Below are 20,930 nucleotides of genomic sequence, written 5' to 3'. Positions count from 1 at the left end.
TGCCCCATAGGAGACAGAACTCTAAAATAAAAATTCTAATGCGAAATCACCTTTAACCAGTTGCCGACCGCCGCACGACTATGTACGTTGGCAGAATGGCACGGGCAGGCAAAAGGACTTACAGGTACGTCCTTGCCTGCCCCCCCCCCCCCGGTGCCTGCGGCGGTCGGCAAATCTTCCCCGGCGATCGGAGGTGAGGGGGAGGCCATCCATTCGTGCCCCCCCTCGCGATCGCTCCCAGCCAATGGGATCATTTCCCTGCCTCTGTATTGTACACAGAGGCAGAGGAAATGATGTCATCTCTCCCCGGCTCGGCATTTTCCGTTCCGGCGCCGAGGAGAGAAGACTGTAATGTGAGTGCACAACACACACACACACACACACACACACACAGTAGAACATGCCAGGCATACATTACACCCCCGATCCCCCCCCCAATCACCCCTCCCCCCCCCCCCGCGTCACACTGACACCAAGCAGTTTTTTTTTCTGATTACTGCATGGTGTCAGTTTGTGAAAGTTAGTGTGGTAGGGCAGTTAGTGTTAGCCCCCTTTAGGTCTAGGGTACGCCCCTAACCCCCCCCTAATAAAGTTTTAACCCCTTGATCACCCCCCCGTCACCAGTGTCGCTAAGCGATCATTTTTCTGATCGCTGTATTAGTGTCACTGGTGACGCTAGTTAGGGAGGTAAATATTTAGATTCACTGTCAGCGTTTTATAGCTTCAGGGACCCCCATATACTACCTAATAAATGTTTTAATCCCTTGATTGCCCCCTAGTTAACCCTTTCACCACTGATCACCGTATAACTGTTACGGGTGTGCTGGTTAGTTCGCTTATTTTTTATAGTGTCAGGGAACCCACCGTTTATTACCGAATAAAGGTTTAGCCCCCTGATCGCCCGGCGGTGATATGCGTCGCCCCACGCCCGCAGCATACGCTTCCCTTAGTGGTATAGTATCTGAACGGATCAATATCTGATCCGATCAGATCTATACTAGCGTCCCCAGCAGTTTAGGGTTCCCAAAAACGCAGTGTTAGGGGGATCAGCCCAGATACCTGCTAGCACCTGCGTTTTGCCCCTCCGCCCAGCCCAGCCCACCCAAGTGCAGTATCGATCGATCACTGTCACTTACAAAACACTAAACGCATAACTGCAGCGTTCGCAGAGTCAGGCCTCATCCCTGCAATCGCTAACAGTTTTTTTGTTAGCGTTTTGGTGAACTGGCAAGCACCAGTCCCAAGCAGCGTCAGGTTAGCGCCAGTACCGCTAACACCCACGCACGCACCGTACACCTCCCTTAGTGGTATAGTATCTGAACAGATCAATATCTGATACGATCAGATCTATACTAGCGTCCCCAGCAGTTTAGGGTTCCCAAAAACGCAGTGTTAGCGGGATCAGCCCAGATACCTGCTAGCACCTGCGTTTTGCCCCTCCGCCCGGCCCAACCCAGCCCACCCAAGTGCAGTATCGATCGATCACTGTCACTTACAAAACACTAAACACATAACTGCAGCGTTCGCAGAGTCAGGCCTGATCCCTGCGATCGCTAACAGTTTTTTTGGTAGCGTTTTGGTGAACTGGTAAGCACCAGCGGCCTAGTACACCCCGGTCGTAGTCAAACCAGCACTGCAGTAACACTTGGTGACGTGGCAAGTCCCATAAGTGCAGTTCAAGCTGGTGAGGAGGCAAGCACAAGTAGTGTCCCGCTGCCACCAAGAAGACAAACACAGGCCCGTCGTGCCCATAATGCCCTTCCTGCTGAATTCGCCAATCCTAATAATTGGGAACCCACCACTTCTGCAGCACCCGTACTTCCTCCATTCACATCCCCAACCAAATGCAGTCGGCTGCATGAGAGGCATTTTCTTTATGTCCTCCCGAGTACCCCTACCCAACGAACCCCCCCAAAAAAGATGTCGTGTCTGCAGCAAGCGTGGATATAGGCGTGACACCCGCTATTATTGTCCCTCCTGTCCTGATAATCATGGTCTTTGCATTGGTGAATGTTTTGAACGCTACCATGCACTAGTTGAGTATTAGCGTAGGGTACAGCATTGCACAAACTAGGCACACTTTCACAGGGTCTCCCAAGATGCCATCGCATTTTGAGAGACCCGAACCTGGAACCGGTTACAGTTATAAAAGTTAGTTACAAAAAAAAGTGTAAAAAAAAAAAATATATATATATAAAATAAAAAAAATAAAAAAATAGTTGTCGTTTTATTGTTCTCTCTATTCTCTCTCTATTGTTCTGCTCTTTTTTACTGTATTTTATTCTGCAATGTTTTATTGTTATTATGTTTTATCATGTTTGCTTTTCAGGTATGCAATTTTTTATACTTTACCGTTTACTGTGTTTTATTGTTAACCATTTTTTTGTCTTCAGGTACACCATTCACGACTTTGAGGGGTTATGCCAGAATGATGCCTGCAGGTTTAGGTATCATCTTGGTATCATTCTTTTCAGCCAGCGGTCGGCTTTCATGTAAAAGCAATCCTAACGGCTAATTAGCCTCTAGACTGCTTTTACAAGCAGTGGGAGGGAATGCCCCCCCCCCCAACCATCTTCTGTGTTTTTCTCTGGCTCTCCTGTCTCAACAGGGAACCTGAGAATGCAGCCGGTGATTCAGCCAGCTGACCATAGAGCTGATCAGAGACCAGAGTGGCTCCAAACATCTCTATGGCCTAAGAAACCGGAAGCTACGAGCATTTCATGACTTAGATTTCGCCGGATGTAAACAGCGCCATTGGGAAATTGGGAAACCATTTTATCACACCGATCTTGGTGTGGTCAGATGCTTCGAGGGCAGAGGAGAGATCTAAGGTCTAATAGACCCCAATTTTTTCAAGAGAGTACCTGTCACTAGCTATTGCTATCATAGGGGATTTTTACATTCCCTGAGATAACAATAAAAATGATTAAAAAAATGAAAGGAATAGGTTTAAAAATAAGATAAAAAAGCAAAAAAATAAGGAAAGAAGAAAAAAAAAAAAAAAAAAGCACCCCTGTCCCCCCCTGCTCTCGCGCTAAGGCGAACGCAAGCGTTGGTTTGGCGTCAAATGTAAACAGCAATTGCACCATGCATGTGAGGTATCACAGCGAAGGTCAGATCGAGGGCAGTAATTTTAGCAGTAGACCTCCTCTGAAAAATCTAAAGTGGTAACCTGTAAAGGCTTTTAAAGGCTTTTAAAAATGTATTTATTTTGTTGCCACTGCACGTTTGTGCGCAATTTTAAAGCATGTCATGTTTGGTATCCATGTACTCAGCCTAAGATCATATGTTTTATTCCATCAAACATTTGGGCAATATAGTGTGTTTTAGTGCATTAAAATTTTAAAAAGTGCGTTTTTTCCCCAAAAAATGCGTTTGAAAAATCGCTACGCAAATACTGTGTAAAAAAAAAAAAATGAAACACCCACCATTTTAATCTGTAGGGCATTTGCTTTAAAAAAAATATATAATGTTTGGGGGTTCAAAGTAATTATCTTGCAAAAAAAAATATTTTTTTCATGTAAACAAAAAGTGTCAGAAAGGGCTTTGTCTTCAAGTGGTTAAAAGAGTGGGTGATGTGTGACATAAGCTTCTAAATGTTGTGCATAAAATGCCAGGACAGTTCAAACCCCCCCAAATGCCCCTATTTTGGAAAGTAGACACCCCAAGCTATTTGCTGAGAGGCATGTCGAGTCCATGGAATATTTTATATTGTGACACAAGTTGCGGGAAAGAGACAAAATTTTTTTTTTTTTTTTTTGCACAAAGTTGTCACTAAATGATATATTGCTCAAACATGCCATGGGAATATGTGAAATTACACCCCAAAATACATTCTGTTGCTTCTCCTGAGTACGAGGATACCACATGTGTGAGACTTTTTGGGAGCCTAGCCGCGTACGGGACCCCGAAAACCAAGCACCGCCTTCAGGCTTTCTAACGGCGTAAATTTTTGATTTCACTCTTCACTGCCTATCACAGTTTCGGAGGCAATGGAATGCCCAGGTGGCACAAAACCCCCCCCCAAATGACCCTATTTTGGAAAGTAGACACCCCAAGCTATTTGCTGAGAGGTATAGTGAGTATTTTGCAAACCTCACTTTTTGTCACAAAGTTTTGAAAATTGAAAAAAGAAAAAAAAAAAAAAGTTTTTTCTTGTCTTTCTTCATTTTCAAAAACAAATGAGAGCTGCAAAATACTCACCATGCCTCTCAGCAAATAGCTTGGGGTGTCTGCTTTCCAAAATGGGGTCATGGGGGGGGGGGGGGGGTTGTGCCATCTGGGCATTTTATGGCCTTCAAAACTGTGATAGGTAATGAGGAGTGAAATCAAAAATTTACGCCCTTAGAAATCCTGAAGGCGGTGATTGGTTTTCGGGGCCCCGTACGCGGCTAGGCTCCCAAAAAGTCCCACACATGTGGTATCCCTGTACTCAGAAGCAGCTGAATATATTTTGGGGTGCAATTCCACATATGCCCATGGCCTGTGTGAGCAATATATCATTTAGTGACAACTTTTTGTAATTTTTTTTTTTTTTTGTCATTATTCAATCACTTGGGACAAAAAAAATTAATATTCAATGGGCTCAACATGCCTCTCAGCAATTTCCTTGGGGTGTCTACTTTCCAAAATGGGGTAATTTGGGGGGGGGGGTTTGTACTGCCCTGCCATTTTAGCACCTCAAGAAATGACATAGGCAGTCATAAACTAAAAGCTGTGTAAATTCCAGAAAATGTACCCTAGCTTTTAGACACTAACTTTTGCGCAAACCAATAAATATACACTTATTGACATTTTTTTTTACCAAACACATATGGCCGAATACATTTTGGCCTAAATGTATGACTAAAATTGAGTTTATTGGATTTTTTTTATAACAAAAATTAGAAAATATCATTTTTCTTTCAAAATTTTCGGTCTTTTTCCGTTTATAGCGCAAAAAATAAAAACGGCAGAGGTGATCAAATACCATCAAAAGAAAGCTCTATTATTGGGAAGAAAAGGACGCAAATTTCGTTTGGGTACAGCATTGCATGACCGCGCAATTAGCAGTTAAAGCGACGCGGTGCCAAATTGTAAAAAGTGCTCTGGTCAGGAAGGGGGTAAATCCTTCCGGGGCTGAAGTGGTTAAGGTGGATGTAAACCCAATTCATAAAATTTGAGCTAGGCACGTATATCTGCAGTGTTTTGTTAGCCCTCTTCAAAGCGCTATGTCCTGTAGATTTCTCCTGCTCCAGTCTTCTGTTATCAGCCTGATAACTCCTGACAGGTTTTCCGTCACATATGATAAAAGCAGCCCAAGTTTTGTGTTGGGGGGATGCTATAAATAGATTAGCACTGAGCTGAACTATTAAACAAACAGAGCTGAAAGTCTTTACCTATTGAGGAGAGGGGGTGTCTGCCTTTCCTCCAATCAGCTGTCTTGGCTGTATGCCCAGACTTCACTGCAGTGGTAACCAGGAAAAGAAAATCTCTAACAGGATCTGAACATTCTAAACAGTATTTAAAGCTGAAGACAGCAGATATGCATGTAAAATGTATGTAGGGAGATATGTTTCATCTCTGTGTATCATCTGAGGCTGTTCACTGGGTATATATATGAGGGTTTACATCCACTTTTAGACCAGATTTCACAACATTTCAGGACACATCCTGGGGTTTGAAAATGTATATTTATTCAGATTTCTGAGACATCCACTGACATATCCAAGTATTCCCAGTTCTAAACAAAAGCAATCCTGTGGATTACCCATACACTATCTCAGACAACAGGGACATTAAAGCGATTGTAAAAGGTTCAGTTTTTTTTTTTAATAACAAACGTGCAATTCTTTTGCACAGAGCAGCCCTATCCTCCTCTTCTTGGGTCTCCCGCCAGCGCTCCTGGCCCCTTCCCCTGCTGAGTGCCCCCAGAACAAGCTGCTTGCTTTGGGGGCACTCATGCATGCTCGCTCCTAAGCCGCCTCTGCTTATCTATGAGACAGAACGCGGTTTGGCCCTGCTCCCTCCTCACTGGCTGAGATTGACAGCACCATAAGCCAATGGCTTCCACTGCTGTGTCTCAGCCAATTAGGGAGAGATCCAGGAGAGCTTCTGCTCTTGTGCACGTCACTTGATCGGGTTCGGGTGAGTATTGAGGGGGAGCTGCATACTGAAGGTTGCATAGAATAGAATGCATGAAGGTTAAAAAAAAAAACACAGCCTTTAGAAACACTTGGGATCAAAAACAAGTTACAGAGAGAGTTAAAAATACCAAGACTGGATCCTACACTTTCGGAGTGTCAAACTATTCAATGACACACCACCCCCGCCCCCCCCCGGTGGGTCAGGTCACTCTGCAGCCTGTCCCCACCTTTTTTGAACCCTTTTCGAGCTTCAGGCTCAAATCTAGTGCTTCTAAAAGAAGCTCCATTGGAATCTATGCGTCCGGTGCCCACGCATGTAGATTAGGGGGCCGGACGCATGGAATAGGGGGGCGGCACCCCTGCGCCCTGCATTACGGGCCGCCCCTGATGCACCAAGATATAATTAATCCCTTTTGTCAGAATATAAAGAACTTCAAGTTTTGCAGCACATAGAGGATTTTTAGCTGCTTTCTCATTTTCTACAAGCTATGTGGTTCCAATAAATAGTGGCAAGAGGTTGCCATTTGCGTTTCAAATAGAAAAATTTCTCTTCATTAGAGCATGCTGGTTGCACTCTTATCTGCGGATGCGATAGGGTGTTCTTGGTACAGAAAACAAGGGGAATCTTTCAACAAAGAGTGCAACGGCCCTTTCCCATTCTATTTGGAATGGAAAGGAGTTATGTTTGGAGTTGGTCTTTAAAAATAATAGAGTTGCTCAACCTTCATACAACCTAATAGGTTTCATTACACTCATCAATATGGAGAGATGAGTGTCATTTCTACATCGGCAAAATCAAATGTGGTATAGGATCAGTGAAGTACTGAAAACACTGCAAGGCTTCAAAAGCTTATTGAAACATATGATGATTTGCCTCATATAAAACGGATACTTGTCAGAATAGACCCAGTTACGATAGTAGGCTTGAAAGACTTCCTTAATAGAAGCAGGGCAAAGGTTATCTTTATCGAACTTTTACATAATTTTATAGGATAACGGATGGCGTGATATAATTACCAGACTTCATTTAAAGGGTAACTCCACTTTTGTACTGAATGTTATTAAAAATTACCTTTCCTTTTCAATCTGCAGCTATTTAATTTTCTGAGAATGCACTGCAATATGGCTACCTGGAGCTGTTCTCTACACAGTGTGTACTGACCACTCACCAGAAACATAATTTCCTGCTTGTGTAATTGGCGCACCAATTTTCCCAGAAGTCTGCCTAAGATACAAATCAGATTTCAGGCATCCCCTGCAACAAAAATTTCATTTTTGGAAAGATACTTTCAGTAGGAACCCGTCTAAAGGGATGCAGGTCCAACAGATTTCCTCATTAGTGCCCTGTAGCTCCACACCTGACAGTTAATTATGAAACCACTCCTATTAGACCTACTCAGAACAGAGCCACAGCCAAACACACAATGGACTTCTTCAGAACAACAAAAGGTTGGAATCTGCAACAAAGTTTGTTATAATCCTTGCAATGTACATAGATCACTCAGAGGGGAATGATTTTTTTCTCAACAAAAGTGGAGTTACACTTCAAATGAAAAGGAGACAGACTCCAAAAGTGATTTCACTCTGCATACATTAACAAAAATTGTCATGTAGGGAAGCTTCTTAGTTCTGCATCTACTTAAGGATATATAACAGAGTAATATACTCAGGCCATGTGGCTGACAATATTGCTAGGACATTTTACAGCGATTCTAATAAAGCAAGGACGGTGTGGGTTCCTGACATCAGGTCCAGAACGTCCAAAGGTCATTATACTTTACTGCTCCCAAATGGCCACCAATTTCAACCGAAATTTGCTCATGACTTTGGAATACCTGATGAGCTGAGGGGCCTGGACATGAAAGTACCATATGTCCTGGAAGCAATATGTAATACATCACTTTTTGTTTTGGTTAAAGGCGGTCATTGTTTAGCTGCAGTGGAGGGCAGGGGAGACAATGAAGGGTCTGATAGGCCTATTATATCTCCATGTAGAGGACCTGTCACCTGCCTTTGCTATCACATAGGGGACTTGTTAGCTTGATTACAATTTTTTTTAAAAAAAGGTCAAGAAAAAAAAAATTGTGATAAAGTAAAGATAATTTTAATGTGAATGCAAAAGCAGGGGCATGCATGCATGCATATATATGTAAACAACAACTGCCACACATGTAAGGTAACAGCGCAAATGTCAGTGAGAGCAATAAATCTAGGGCCATAGTTCACCAGCAATTTTAGGTACTGTAGTTTTTCCTCATTTTAAAGCTTGGCATGTTTGATATCTATTTACTTGAAAATAATGGCATTATCATCAGCTGCCTAAATATTGATGTAGGTAAACCACTAAAAAAATTTAGAGAGACAGGGAAGTGAAAAAATGCAACCGTGTAGCATACGAGTCCAAGCCCATGAAAAGCAACCGCAGTCAGGAACTTCATGTGTGATAAAGCAATAATGAGACGTGGTCGACAATTTAGAGTAAATAGGGACTAAAAACAATAAGTGTAAAAATAAAAAAATATTGCATGTGAAATGCAAAAAAAAAAAATATGGAAGAAAGGTGACAAACTTCCACAAGCGATCCTACAAAAGCCTAATACCCCATTTAATAAAATTTAGAACAAAAAAAAAAAAACATTTTATATTTAGTTACTGGTGTTCACTTTAAAACATGTAGTTCAAAAAAGCTAAAAAAACATGTCTTGAAAGACAGGAGAAAAGCTTAAGTGGCGAGGATGGAGATTGTGCCGTGGTAATAAACCTGTGTAATAAATCCCAATCGTTAAACTCATTTAAAAATTACAATTTATTCTACCAAAAATGTATATTATATTGTCTGTGTACACAAATTCATTTTACTGTATTCTTCCCAAAAATAAGCATTTGATAAACAGCTGTGCAAATATTATGCAACAGAAAAAAAAACTACCGCCATTATTTTATTCCACAGAGCCTCTGGTTTCAGAAAATGTGTGCGACAGTAGAAACGTGACTAGTCTTAACCGCTTGTCGACCAGCCGCTGTCATTATACTGCGGCAGGTCGGCTCGTACCCGCGGATCACCATAGCTGTACGTCGGTACCTTGAACAGCTATAGCAGCACGTGCACCCACTGTACGACGGTGGAGGTGATGCGCGTGGCCGGTGGCCGCGATTTCCGTCGCCCACGCGCGATCGCTCCACAGAGAGTCAGAACAGGGATCTGTCAATGTAAACAAACAGATCCAGCTTCTGTCAGGGGAGTACAGAGAGATTGTCTGTTCCTAGTGATTGGGAACAGCTATCTCTGTGTACTCCCAGTCAGTCCACTCCCCCCCCCCCCCCCAGTTAGAAAAACCTCCCAGGGAACACATTTAACCCCTTGATCACCATTAGTGTTAACCCATCCCTGCCAGTGTCATTTATACAGTAATCAATGCATTTTTATAGCACTGATCGCTGTATAAATGTCACTGGTCCCAGAAAAGTGTCAAGGGTGTCCGATCTGTCCGCGCAATGTAGCAGTCTCGCAAAAAAATAAAATAAATAATCACTAATCACCGCCATTACTCGTAAACAAAAAATAATAAAAATTCCATAAATCTATCCCCTATTTTGTAGACGCTAGAACTTATTTTTACCAAAAATATGCAGAAGAATACATATTGGCCTAAACTAATTAAAAAACTGAAGAAGAAATCTGTTTAAAATTTTTTGGGGGATATTTATTATAGCAAAAAGTAAAAAATATTGTGTTTTTTCAAAATTGGCAGTCTTTTTTTGTTTATAGCGCAAAAAATAAAAACCGCAGAGATAAACAAATACCAGCAAAAAAAAAAAAAAAAAAAGCTCTTTTTATGGGTACAGCGTCGCACGACTGGGCAATTGTCAGTTAAAGCGACGCAGTGCCGTATTGCAAAAAATGGCCTGGTCATTAAGGCGGAAAACCTTCCGGGGCTGAAGTGGTTAAAGAAAGCCAGTTAATCCTTTTATCAGTTTGACTTGTTAAACAATCCTTTAGATAGATATTTGAAGTTCAAGGAGTCTGAGGCACAGAGGAGATTGGCACTACCTGGGGTTTTTTTCTGGCAAAACTTGTTCGGGTTAGAACTTAGGGTCAGGGTTTTTCACTTGAAGGTCAAAAGGTCAGAAGGCTTTGCTTCAAAAAGGTCAGAAAATTTGGCTTCAAAAGGTCACTTTCAAACCCCACATCCTCCATTCAAGTGTGCCGATGCCAAATTAACCCGCTCTTCGCACTCTTCAAGTCAGCCTAAGTGACACAGTGAGGGAGCAGAACTTTTTTACAGCTGGCACCAGTCGCGAAGGGAGCTAGCAGCTGCATAATCTGACACAGCTGCTGTAGTGCCGGCTGCAGCCCTGAGAGTGGAATGCGGAATGATATCAGCTGTATGTTGCCTCTCCCTATAGCAGACCGGATCTTCCTTTTTTTTGGCTCCAGTCACAGCTGTGTGGAAGAGCTGTGCTGCGGTGTCCTTGAGACTCCTAAATGCTCATTGTCTAAGACTAAGTACACTGCTTTTGGCAATTATTTGTCAGTGTTGCTGGATGGGGGCGGTCTATCTTTTATAGATATACCGATTGGACGCCATCCATTTTTTGCAGATATATGGGTGGGATGTCGTCTATGTTTTGCTGGATATGGGTACGCTGTGCTCTAGTGGGTCTATTATTGCTTCTACTGCAATAACAAACTCTATGGGCTCATGCACATGGGTGCATAGAGCTGTACAGTAGGGATGAGCTCATGTGTGTTTGGAAGTCCATACCTGCCAAAGTTAGCTTTGACAGCTTCCTGACAGGATAACAGCTAATCGTAGGTGGCAGGAGCATTCCCAAAAACCACATGTTTACAAGGGGTATGTGAGGCTTCAGGGCCGAGAATACCTCTGCCACCTAACATTGTCAGTCTGCAGTGACAGTTTCCTGGCAGGATAGCTCAGGTGGGTTTGGACACGTGTCTGAACATGCTTGAGCTCATCTGTACTATACAATGTAAAAGCTAGCTTGTTTTGGTTCCTGTGAATCGCAGGTCTTGTGTGCAGCTAGCTGCCAGTAGAGGTCAATGGCAAGCTGAAATACACACTGGCTGTAAGCATAGAGAAGCACATCTCCATATGCCCTGAACACAGTCTGAATTTGGGGCATACATCCTGTACGTATCCGCCCCAGTATGCAAGTACTGCTAGTATGTTTGTAAATATGCGTACCTCTCTAAATTATACTTAGTCCCCTGCTCTCTAAAGGGGGCGGTGCGAGGAGGTTTGTAGGGGTGGAGACTAGGGGTGGTGACAAGGGGCAGTCTTGCATTCCAAGACGGCTACTACCACGCATGCGACTAGCAGCACCACAGCCATTTTGGCCTTGCATGCCGTTAAGTACATGCGTGGCGAGGGATCCATAAGGTGGCACCGATACTGGTTTCTCAGGGGTTTTAGCTATATTGGGAGGGACTGGCTGGTGAACTGCATCTTTATGATGCAGTTCCCACCGGGAGCCTCCCCTTCCTGTTTGGAGAAATTAAGGGGGCCCCTCCTGCGGCATGGCTATCATTCCTGGCTTCTCTGTGTGGTGAGCGGTGGTCAGCCATGCCACTGGATGGTTCCCCTGTCATCTCTGGTTAAGGTTGGTCTAATTCAGTTGTGTTTTTTATTTTGATTTGGTCTTTATTTGTATTTTTTTGTGTACGTTATTCTAATATTTTTTTCAGTGCCTCTGCGGTCTCGTGATGGCCTCCATATTCTCCCCTTGGCCCAAGCCTGGTTGGGATTGCATGGAGTGTGATGTTTTTAAAAGCAAAGTATGTTTTTGTTTTTTTTATTACATAATCATACTTACCTAGGTGGATGCAGCATCGATCCGTTCCGCCTCTTCACTAAGAACCAAGCCACAGAACACCGCCGATGGCTCGGCTCTCTCACCTCCCTGAGCAGAGAGCTGCTGCCTGTCACTCAGCAGCTCTCCTTCTCTGCTCCTCCACATTCACTGGAGCGCTGAGCTGTGGAGGGGGCTGGGAGCGGCCGTCTCAGCGGCTCACTGAGAGGCTGAGACACTTATCAGTCTAGGCACCTGACGAATCCAGACTTCGAGTCGGGATGACGCGGTGCCTGGACTGATCTTGGTGACGTCAGCAGAGAGCGGACTTCAGACCGCTCTCTGCTGAAAACGGGTCACAGGAGTGCAAAACAGCTTGCACTCCTGTGATCCATAGGAGAAGCCCGGCCGAATGAGCTCAGGCTGGACTTCTCCTTTAATTTCCAATTGAAGGCCGTTTTCTCATATATCCTTTGTACTATTCATCTATTACACCCTTTTATAAGTGGTATTATGTACTATAATGGAACATTGATATATGGAAGTCTACTGTGTTGCATATTTATCTTTCATTACATCTTTTCATCATGAAGGTTCATCGAATTGCCTCTGAGAAAGAGCAAGCCTCGAAACACACCTGTCATACAGGCAGGATATATTTTCCACAAGAAGTATGGGGTATTATATCTAATAATTGAGAGTAAGATGCTGCTCTGTGCATTATGTATGGATATGACATTGTTTGTACATACAATATGTGAGGTGCAATAGCATATGGCCTGTGCAGAGGTTTTGGTTTTTAACTTTGGAATAACAAAGCTTTGGTGAAAAAAGTTAAGCGTCGTTTGATACATGGTCCCTGCCACCCGACACCTATTCTATTTATGTATTTCATACACATACCAATCTCTGCCTAAATTACAAAAGCATCTGCCCAACACATGGCATTTCAGAAAAAAATATAGCCAATGAGCCTCAAAAATGCCCTTTGACTGAAAATAAAGTCACTGACTTTGGTTTTCAGAAGCAGAGGAAACACCCATTAAAAGATGCACTGTACACGGGTATAACTGAATAATGCATTCCAATGTAGTAAGTCACCCATAACAAATTAAGGGACTCAACTTTTTTTCTTGCTATTTTACTTATGGTACATACAGAAAACTTACACAAGACATTACATCTGATGCCACATATAGACATACACAGCGCCCGAGGCATACTTTGACAAGGCATGCTCAGCTCTGGTGTATTAGTGACTCAATGTTATTCATAAACAATATGCACTCACTGACTATAGGCATACATTTGGCAACCTAATTAAATATAATGCCAATAAGCAGCAGTTTATGTTTGAAAAACAGTTTAGAAAGTTTAATAGAATATTTTTTGGTAATATTTTCTAGTAATGCAACCAGACATCTACAAGCATTATAGCAAACTGTCAAACTTTTGTTTTAAGAACAATGTGGGTAAAATTGATCAGTAAGTCTTTGTTGACAATGCCATTAAACAATTTGATTTTTTTTTTTTAATGTCCCAAACAATAACTGCAGCCATGAAAGCAACAAAAACGCATTGTTCTAGTTGGTTATGTGAAGTAGTAAAACCATTGTAAAGCTGCAATCTACAAACTAAAGCAACACTCTTTTTTTTCAGTCAAAAACCACACATATACTATACTGCTACTTTTGTATACCACGCACCAAGTCCTTCATCAATTGACATGGATCCAAGCTGTTTGCTAATCACAGAAGTAGAATCTGAAACAAGAGTGATATTTCAGCTAGCTGGAACATAATTTAAAATTTGGGCACTTTTAAATGACAATCCACTTTTCTTGACACCTGTTTAAAAAAATGCCTAATATCAGCAAGTGTAGCAGAAACAGGGGTTAAAGAACCTATTAAAATAATAAAGTGCCAGAGCTTTGCCGATCACAACAGCAGGAATTCAGGTGTAACAGTGGGTCTTAATGGCAAACCAGTGGCTTACAGGAAAAGATCTTGGAGGTACATAGTTGTTTGTACGGAAATCAAAATTAGTGAAGCATACCTTTATGCTTATAAAAATGGACCAACAATAGATTAACTGTACCCTGCATTCAGTCAGAGCAACAAGAACATCAATGACCGTTACCTTAATGACTTAAAGTGGTTGTAAACTCCAATCTTTGACTTGTACCTATAGGTAAGCCTATAATAAGGCTTACCTGTAGGTACTGTAAATATCTCGTAAATGATCTGATCTGACCCTTACAGCAGGTAATTGCTCCATGAGCGGTCACATGCGCACAGCTGCAGAGCTTGCCGTTGCTTGTATGGCTGATTGGCTGCAGCTCATGAATACCTGGCTGTACAGACTGCAGAAATGCTGATCTGGGAGTTGTATAGCCCTGGATGGCCGTGTGAAAAGATAAGCTGGTTGCAGCTTTATCAAGTCGGACTTTGTGAAATGGTGGATATTGCCCTGGTGTGCAGTCGGCTGGAGGGACGAAGCTCGCCCCCCCCCCCCCCCCCCCATCCGAAAGCCAGAGTCAAAGTATATGGGCCTCTGTCGGTATGAGGAGCCGGGAGATACAATTCCAAATGTACAATGTGTGGAGAATTTGACTATCATTGCTATGTGTACATTGTATTTGGACACACGCTTAGCTGCAGAGGAGCCCCAGCAAGAGGCACTAGCACTGGTACAGTTCACATCATGCATTGATCCCCGCCCCGTACAGCCCCTGGGCATGGTTATGTAAATTAGACCCAGCTACCAACTTTGTCTCGGGCCCTGTCCCATTCGCTTCTCATACTATATGGGAGGGGTGACGACATGCAGGAGATACCCCTTCCCCCTGATGCTGGCGTGAATAGGGAGAAAGAGGGAGGACGGACGCCCTGCCCCCCTTCCTCCGGCGTGAGCACAGGGGAAAACAGGCGGGCGTCCCCTCGAAAATGCCAGATAGATAGAGCATGTGACGTGGGCAGGCGGCACTGGCAGAAGCGGGTGGCCGGTCATCCCCCCCCTCCCGGCGTGAGCACCGGGAGAAGCGGGCGGATGGCCCCCACGTGGATCTGTACCGAGAGGAGCTGGCGGGCGGCTGAACACCCCCCCCCTCCCGGCGTGAGCACCGGGAGAAGCGAGGTGGACGGCCCCCACGTGGGTCTGTACAGGGAGAGAGAAGCTGGCAAACGACTGAACAAAGCCCCACCAGCGTGAGCACCAGGAGAAGCAGGGAGAAACCATGGGGTGATAAGAAGGTGGGTGGGCGGGCGGTCTCCCCGGTGGTGCCCGGTGTGAGCACCGAGAGAGGCACTGCCACCACTGTTGCAGCCGACCGTCACTCAGCAAGAAACCCGGAAGTGACGTGTGTCGGCGTAACCCGGAAATGATCCGACGAAGGATCTGTAGGAGGAGGAGGAGGGATAAATAGCCCTCAGACTCTGACTACAAATACCTTTTCTCATCAGTAGTTATAGCAGTCTTGTGACTTCTATCAGTGTCTGGCTGAGCACTGGCTAAAGCTTGTAGAAGTTTTCATTCTCCTCCGATTGTCCTATGAGGCTGTTTAACTCTGGACAGTGCCATTTGGCCCTGTGCTGATCACATACACCCTCCCAAGAAAAAAAAAAACTCTCTAGCAAAACTGAGCATGTGCAGAGTGCCCCCAAGGCTCTGTACTATCAGGAGGTGGATTGGGGACAGGAAAAGAATGGGAGGATCAGAGAAAACAGAATCAAACTGCCTTTTTGTTGTTTTACTGTTGTGGGTTTAGTAACACTTTAACTACTGTTGAGGTATCAGCCCAACAAAGTGCACTGTTTTCAAAGAGGCGGTCAACCACAGACTTTAATTGTGGGAAGGAGCAGTAAAAGCACAACCACTGTGTAGTGCTTCAAAGCAGGAAGCAGAGACCCTGAGTAAGGAATGAGCAGAAAGGCTGCCTCCATGCACATACATATTTAAAAGTTATAAACAGATCATTTTTTTTTTTTTTTTTTATCTTAACATACATGAATATCATTGTTTACGTCAAGCTGAGGTTTGAGACATACTGGGGTGGATTTACTAAAGCGCTTAGTAAATGAGAAGAGGCTCGGCTGACTTCCATCATCCAATCACATCCAAGCACAAATGCTGTTTTTTTCCCGTGCATGTAATTGGGTATTCTTTGCAAAGTGAAGACTCATTTATTAAGCTCTGGAGTGAATGCACTTGCAAACTGCGCAATCTATTTGGAAAAAACACGGTTCTGGATTCCGTTCAGTGTGGCTCAAATAACCAAAACCTAGAAATGGGATTTCTGTTGAAGCCATGTTCAGATTAGTTGATCTCTTCCTTCTGCTGCATTTGCTTCAGGACTCAACACCCTCTGCACTTTCCTGCAGCATCATTTCAACATTGACACACTGGTATACAGGGCACCCCAACTCCACTGCAATGTAGGGATTGATACCTCACCTGATCCCTCTCCACAAAATAAATTAGCAGTCTCTCCAATTGAAAAAGGGACCAGGATACATCAAACTGCTACACAATGAAACTGCTTTACTACAAGAATCTACAAAAATGGCTTCTCTCTGTGCAGTCAGGGGTGGAAAGGAACAATTGTAGCACTACCTCAAGGAGATAAAACACATTGTGTCAGTACTAATTATTCCTATATAGCCAAATTAGTCAAAAAGTCAAATTAAGCACTGTCCTTTTTACGACAGCCAAAATGGTTATTCTAGTTTTGGACACTGGAAGGAAGAGATCTCATTCCAGTGTTTATTACTTCTGTCTTACTGGGGAGAATTGCTTTATGGCAGTTATGCAGAGTCTGTCATATTCTAACATAAAGGTGACATCAGAACAGGAAGTGAGAGGACATTTTTCCAACAGGGACACAGCAGTAAAAACTTTAGATGTTTAATTGTATTGTATCGATAGGCTTTTTTTTCATGGTCACCCATTGTGCAAACCAATGTGAACCTCATAAGCTATTCATCCAATCCAGTAGCAGCAGGCACGTTAAATACAATGGCTACTGCCTCAAGGACACTTTGCAGTCTGAATGGAGTAGCATACAGTACCAAATTTGGATACATTCTTGATTACTATTTTATTGGCCATGCACAACATATCAAAGTACATGATCTGCCCTGCCAACTCAACATACATGGTTACATATAGTTACATACTTGGTAAGATCGAAGACTCCAGTTGACACCAACTGTGGAAGAGTTACCGCTCCAACAGTAAAAAGCAACTTACACAGTTTAAAGTTAAGCAACTTCACTCCCAACTTCATTGAGTGGCCACGTGTCTTCTTAAGCGACCTGAGACCGAATAGTTTTCTCCCTATACTAGAATCACAGTTGAGATATTTGCATATTGCGATCATCCTCTAAAGTGTCTCGTCTCCAGGGAGAAAACATTTGTAGCTGTTCCACATAACTGAGGCCCTCTAGCTCCGGACTCTCCAGGTCCAGCAAATCCTTTCTGAAGACTGGTGACCAGAACCAGAGTTTTGTAAAATTATATTTTACGATAGTTTTAGCTCTTGAATAAATACCCTGTCACCACCTGTACACATATATGCGGCCTCGCTGAAGTGGGGTTTCTTCAATGAGGCCACATATACTGTATGTCTATGTGACTGTACTGGGAGCGCGCCACACAGCACACTCTCAGCACAGAGACTGGGCTTTCACCAAGAGCCCTAGGTCTCTTCCCAAACAGATGATCGCTGTGATAGCCTCTAATTGGCAACCGCCTCTATGTTTTTGTCCTCCGTGCATCTTTTTCTCCTTGCTAAGGGAGAAAAACCTAGAACACGCAAGTGTGTGAAAAAAAAGAAAGTAAATAAAAAAATGGCTAGATCTAGGTTGGTATCGGGTGTCAAAAGGTCAGGGTCAGTATTAGGTAGGATTAAAAAAATAAATTCTTCTGCTCCTGACAATTGCAGCAATACCAAATATGTGTTTGGTATTTGTTGTTTGTATTCATAGTAGGACCCAGAAACGAATGTGCGTATTTTACTTTTTCTTTTTATCCTACCTAAAACACATTGACACTGACACTCATTTCAAAAATGCTGTTTTTGGGTTGTCCTATGTTGGTAGTTCATGGTTGTAGCAAGAAAAATACAGCTACATTTTTTTTTTAATTTAATATTTTGGGACAGTTTACCTTTGATAATAGAAAAAAACAAGAAAAAAAAAAAAAAAACCCTCTTTTGCGACTCTTTGAAACACTTGAGTAATTAAAGCTGGCCATTTTAACTGGGCTGCACTTCCGGTGGCCTCAACAAATGCATGCTGTTCCCCTAGGGGGGTTCCAGCTTAGTCCACGTTTGTAGAATGGTGGCAAGGCAATTGTGATTCTTTATTTTGTCTGGTTTCTTTCCTTTGTGTACAATATAAAATACATGGCATACCTTAGAGGACGGATTTTCCAAAATGCGTCAGCCCTGTCAAGGTCTAGGAACAGTGTGAACGAGCCAAAGAAGAGCGTATTAAAAACACCGACCATGGACAATGGGGTATCTGGTCATTAATGCTATATTGTACATATACAAACATGCCAGCCATTATGACATTTTAAAATTGATTTTATAAGTATTTTGAATAAATCTGATGTATTTTGTTTTTTTATTGAAGTTCTATATGATTTGTATGTTGCCTTTAAAGTCCCATGAGAAACGTGTGTTTATTCTACATACGTCATTTGATAAAATATGGAGTTCCAAATGAAAGCATACGGTTTCTAAATTCCAGACCAAAATGTAATATATCTTTCAGCACACCAGTCAATAGACGTGGTGTTTGTATTAGGTTTTTTTTCAGGCCAAGTACATTTACTGTGAGAACTGGAAAAATCCTGTTTGTCCCAACAGAAACACCGTATCCTTGTACGTTCCTGGGCACTCAAATCTGAAACAGAAAGAATTCCCCTTGGGTAGGACTTTAGCGGCATTTGAGTAGGAATCACAATTAATTAAATAGAAAAATAATCATATATTTATTTAGAAAATACAAAGATAAAAACATGTATCATGGAGTGTACATATCAACCATAACTGATATCGCAAGTAGTTGAAGTGGATGGTGATTGAATTGAATCCTTGACACGACTCGTTTCAGAGTCTACAAGAGATTCTCCTTCCTCAGGGGTAGATAGGATATAGAAAACTAATTGCAAAAATCAGATGCCTATAGCGCACTTCATGGTATTAAAAACAGCGTCAGAATTAATACAGTGGCCACAGGAGACCGCCATCGCCCATTGGAAACCCAGTATATAAAATACTATAATCACAAGCCCAAAAAGATCATCAGAAAGGGCTCAAAGCACGTGGGCCATGAGAAAAAGGGACCAGCTGAGGCCCATGAGACGGATCCTGGGTATATGCTTAAAAACCAGATAAGGAACAAACGTCCTCCTCCTGAGTATGCGGGAGACACTTGGAAGTTGTAGCTATGCAGTTGTGTCGCTAAAGGCCCGTACACACGATCGGGCTGTTTGACAACATGCAAATTATCTGTTTTAAGGCAACATCCGACTGTGTGTACGCTCCATCGGACAAACTTTTTCGGTTTTCATCGGACTTTTGTTGGCTGTGTGAACGGACAAACTTTCCGGCAACAAAAGTCCGATGGAGCAAAGTCCAATCGTGTGTACACAAAACCATCGGACTTTTGTACAAACTACAAACACACATGCTCAGAACCAATGCAAAAGATCAGACAACAATACAGAAGTTGACCAAAGGGTGGCGCCGGAGAATTGAACGTGCTCTTTTTGAAGTGTAGTCAGTACATTGAAACGTCACTACGTTCGTGTTTGTTGCCGAAAAAGTCCTGCCATGTGTATGCTTAGTTTATGGCCAACGCCCTTTGTACAAAAATCCACGGAAAAGTTTGTACAAAGTCCTATCGTGTGTATGAGGCTTTAGAGTGGTCTCGTGTGAACAGGTTGCAAAGCATATACCCAGGATAGGTAACAGTTTTTTTTAAACTCTCGATGCCCCCGCTGAGACAACCGCCTGTGGAAGGGAATTCCACATTCTTGCCACTCTTATGCCGCGTACACACGGTCAGACGTTCCAACGGGAAATGTTCGATGTGAGCTTGTTGTCAGAAAGCCCGATCGCGTGTACACAAGTCCGTCGCACAAAATTTCGAAAGTCCGATCATGTGTACGCAGCATTACAGTAAACGACCATCTACGTAGTTTAAGGTTAAACCTGTTTTCTTCTAATTTTAATGAGTGGCCACGTGTCTTGTTAAACTCCCTTCAGTGAAAAAGTTTTATCCCTATTGTGAGGTCACCAGTATGGTATTTGTAAATTGAAATAATATCCTCTCTCAAGCGTCTCTTCTCCAGAGAGAATAAAGTTCAGTGCTCGCAACCTTTCTTCATAACTAATATCCTCCAGACCCTTTCTTAGCACTCGCTCCATTTCCAGTACATCCTTCCTGAGGACTGGTGCCCAGAACTGGACAGCATACTTCAGGTGCGGCAGGACCAGAGTCTTGTAGAGTGGGAGAATTATCTCTTTATCCCTGGAGTTAATGCCTTTTTTTAATACATGCCAATATTCTGTTTGCTTTGTTAGCAGCAGCTTGGCATTTCATGCCATTGCTGTGCCTATCTACTACTAGGATCCCCAGGTCCTTTTCCATCCTAGATTCCCCCAGAGGTTCTGCCCCTAGTGTATTGATTGCATTCATATTTTTGCCACCCAAATGCATTATTTTACATTTTTCTACATTAAACCTCATTTGCCATGTAGTTGCCCACCCCATTAATTTGGTCAGATCTTCTTGCAATGTTTCCACATCCTGCGGAAAAGTTATTGCCCTGTTTAGCTTAGTATCGTCCGCAAATACAGAGATTGAATTGTTTACCCCATCCTCTAGGTCGTTTATGAACAAATTAAATAGGATTGGTCCCAGCACAGAACCCTGTGGGACCCCACTACCCAGCCCTGACCATTCCTAGTAGTCCCCATTTATC

At 42.9% G+C, this 20,930-nt stretch overlaps 1 protein-coding gene across 3 annotated transcripts in view; it reads right to left on the bottom strand.

Moving 5' to 3' along the window:
* Positions 1-20,930, bottom strand: part of DCAF6 (DDB1 and CUL4 associated factor 6) — a 264,140-nt gene that overhangs the window by 106,530 nt on the left and 136,680 nt on the right. For 2 of the 3 annotated variants that reach the window (XM_073616111.1, XM_073616112.1), the window contains exon 12: positions 13,643-13,699. The exons of the other annotated variant lie outside the window; for it this stretch is intronic. In XM_073616111.1, the coding sequence (XP_073472212.1) occupies positions 13,643-13,699 (57 nt within the window). The remainder of the gene's footprint in view (positions 1-13,642; positions 13,700-20,930) is intronic. 3 annotated transcript variants of the gene reach the window in all.

This window comes from Aquarana catesbeiana, linkage group LG02 (genome assembly GCF_042186555.1).
Source record: "Aquarana catesbeiana isolate 2022-GZ linkage group LG02, ASM4218655v1, whole genome shotgun sequence".
In the NCBI taxonomy this organism is placed as follows: Eukaryota; Metazoa; Chordata; class Amphibia; order Anura; family Ranidae; genus Aquarana; species Aquarana catesbeiana.
This window is presented reverse-complemented; position numbering and strand designations above follow the sequence as displayed.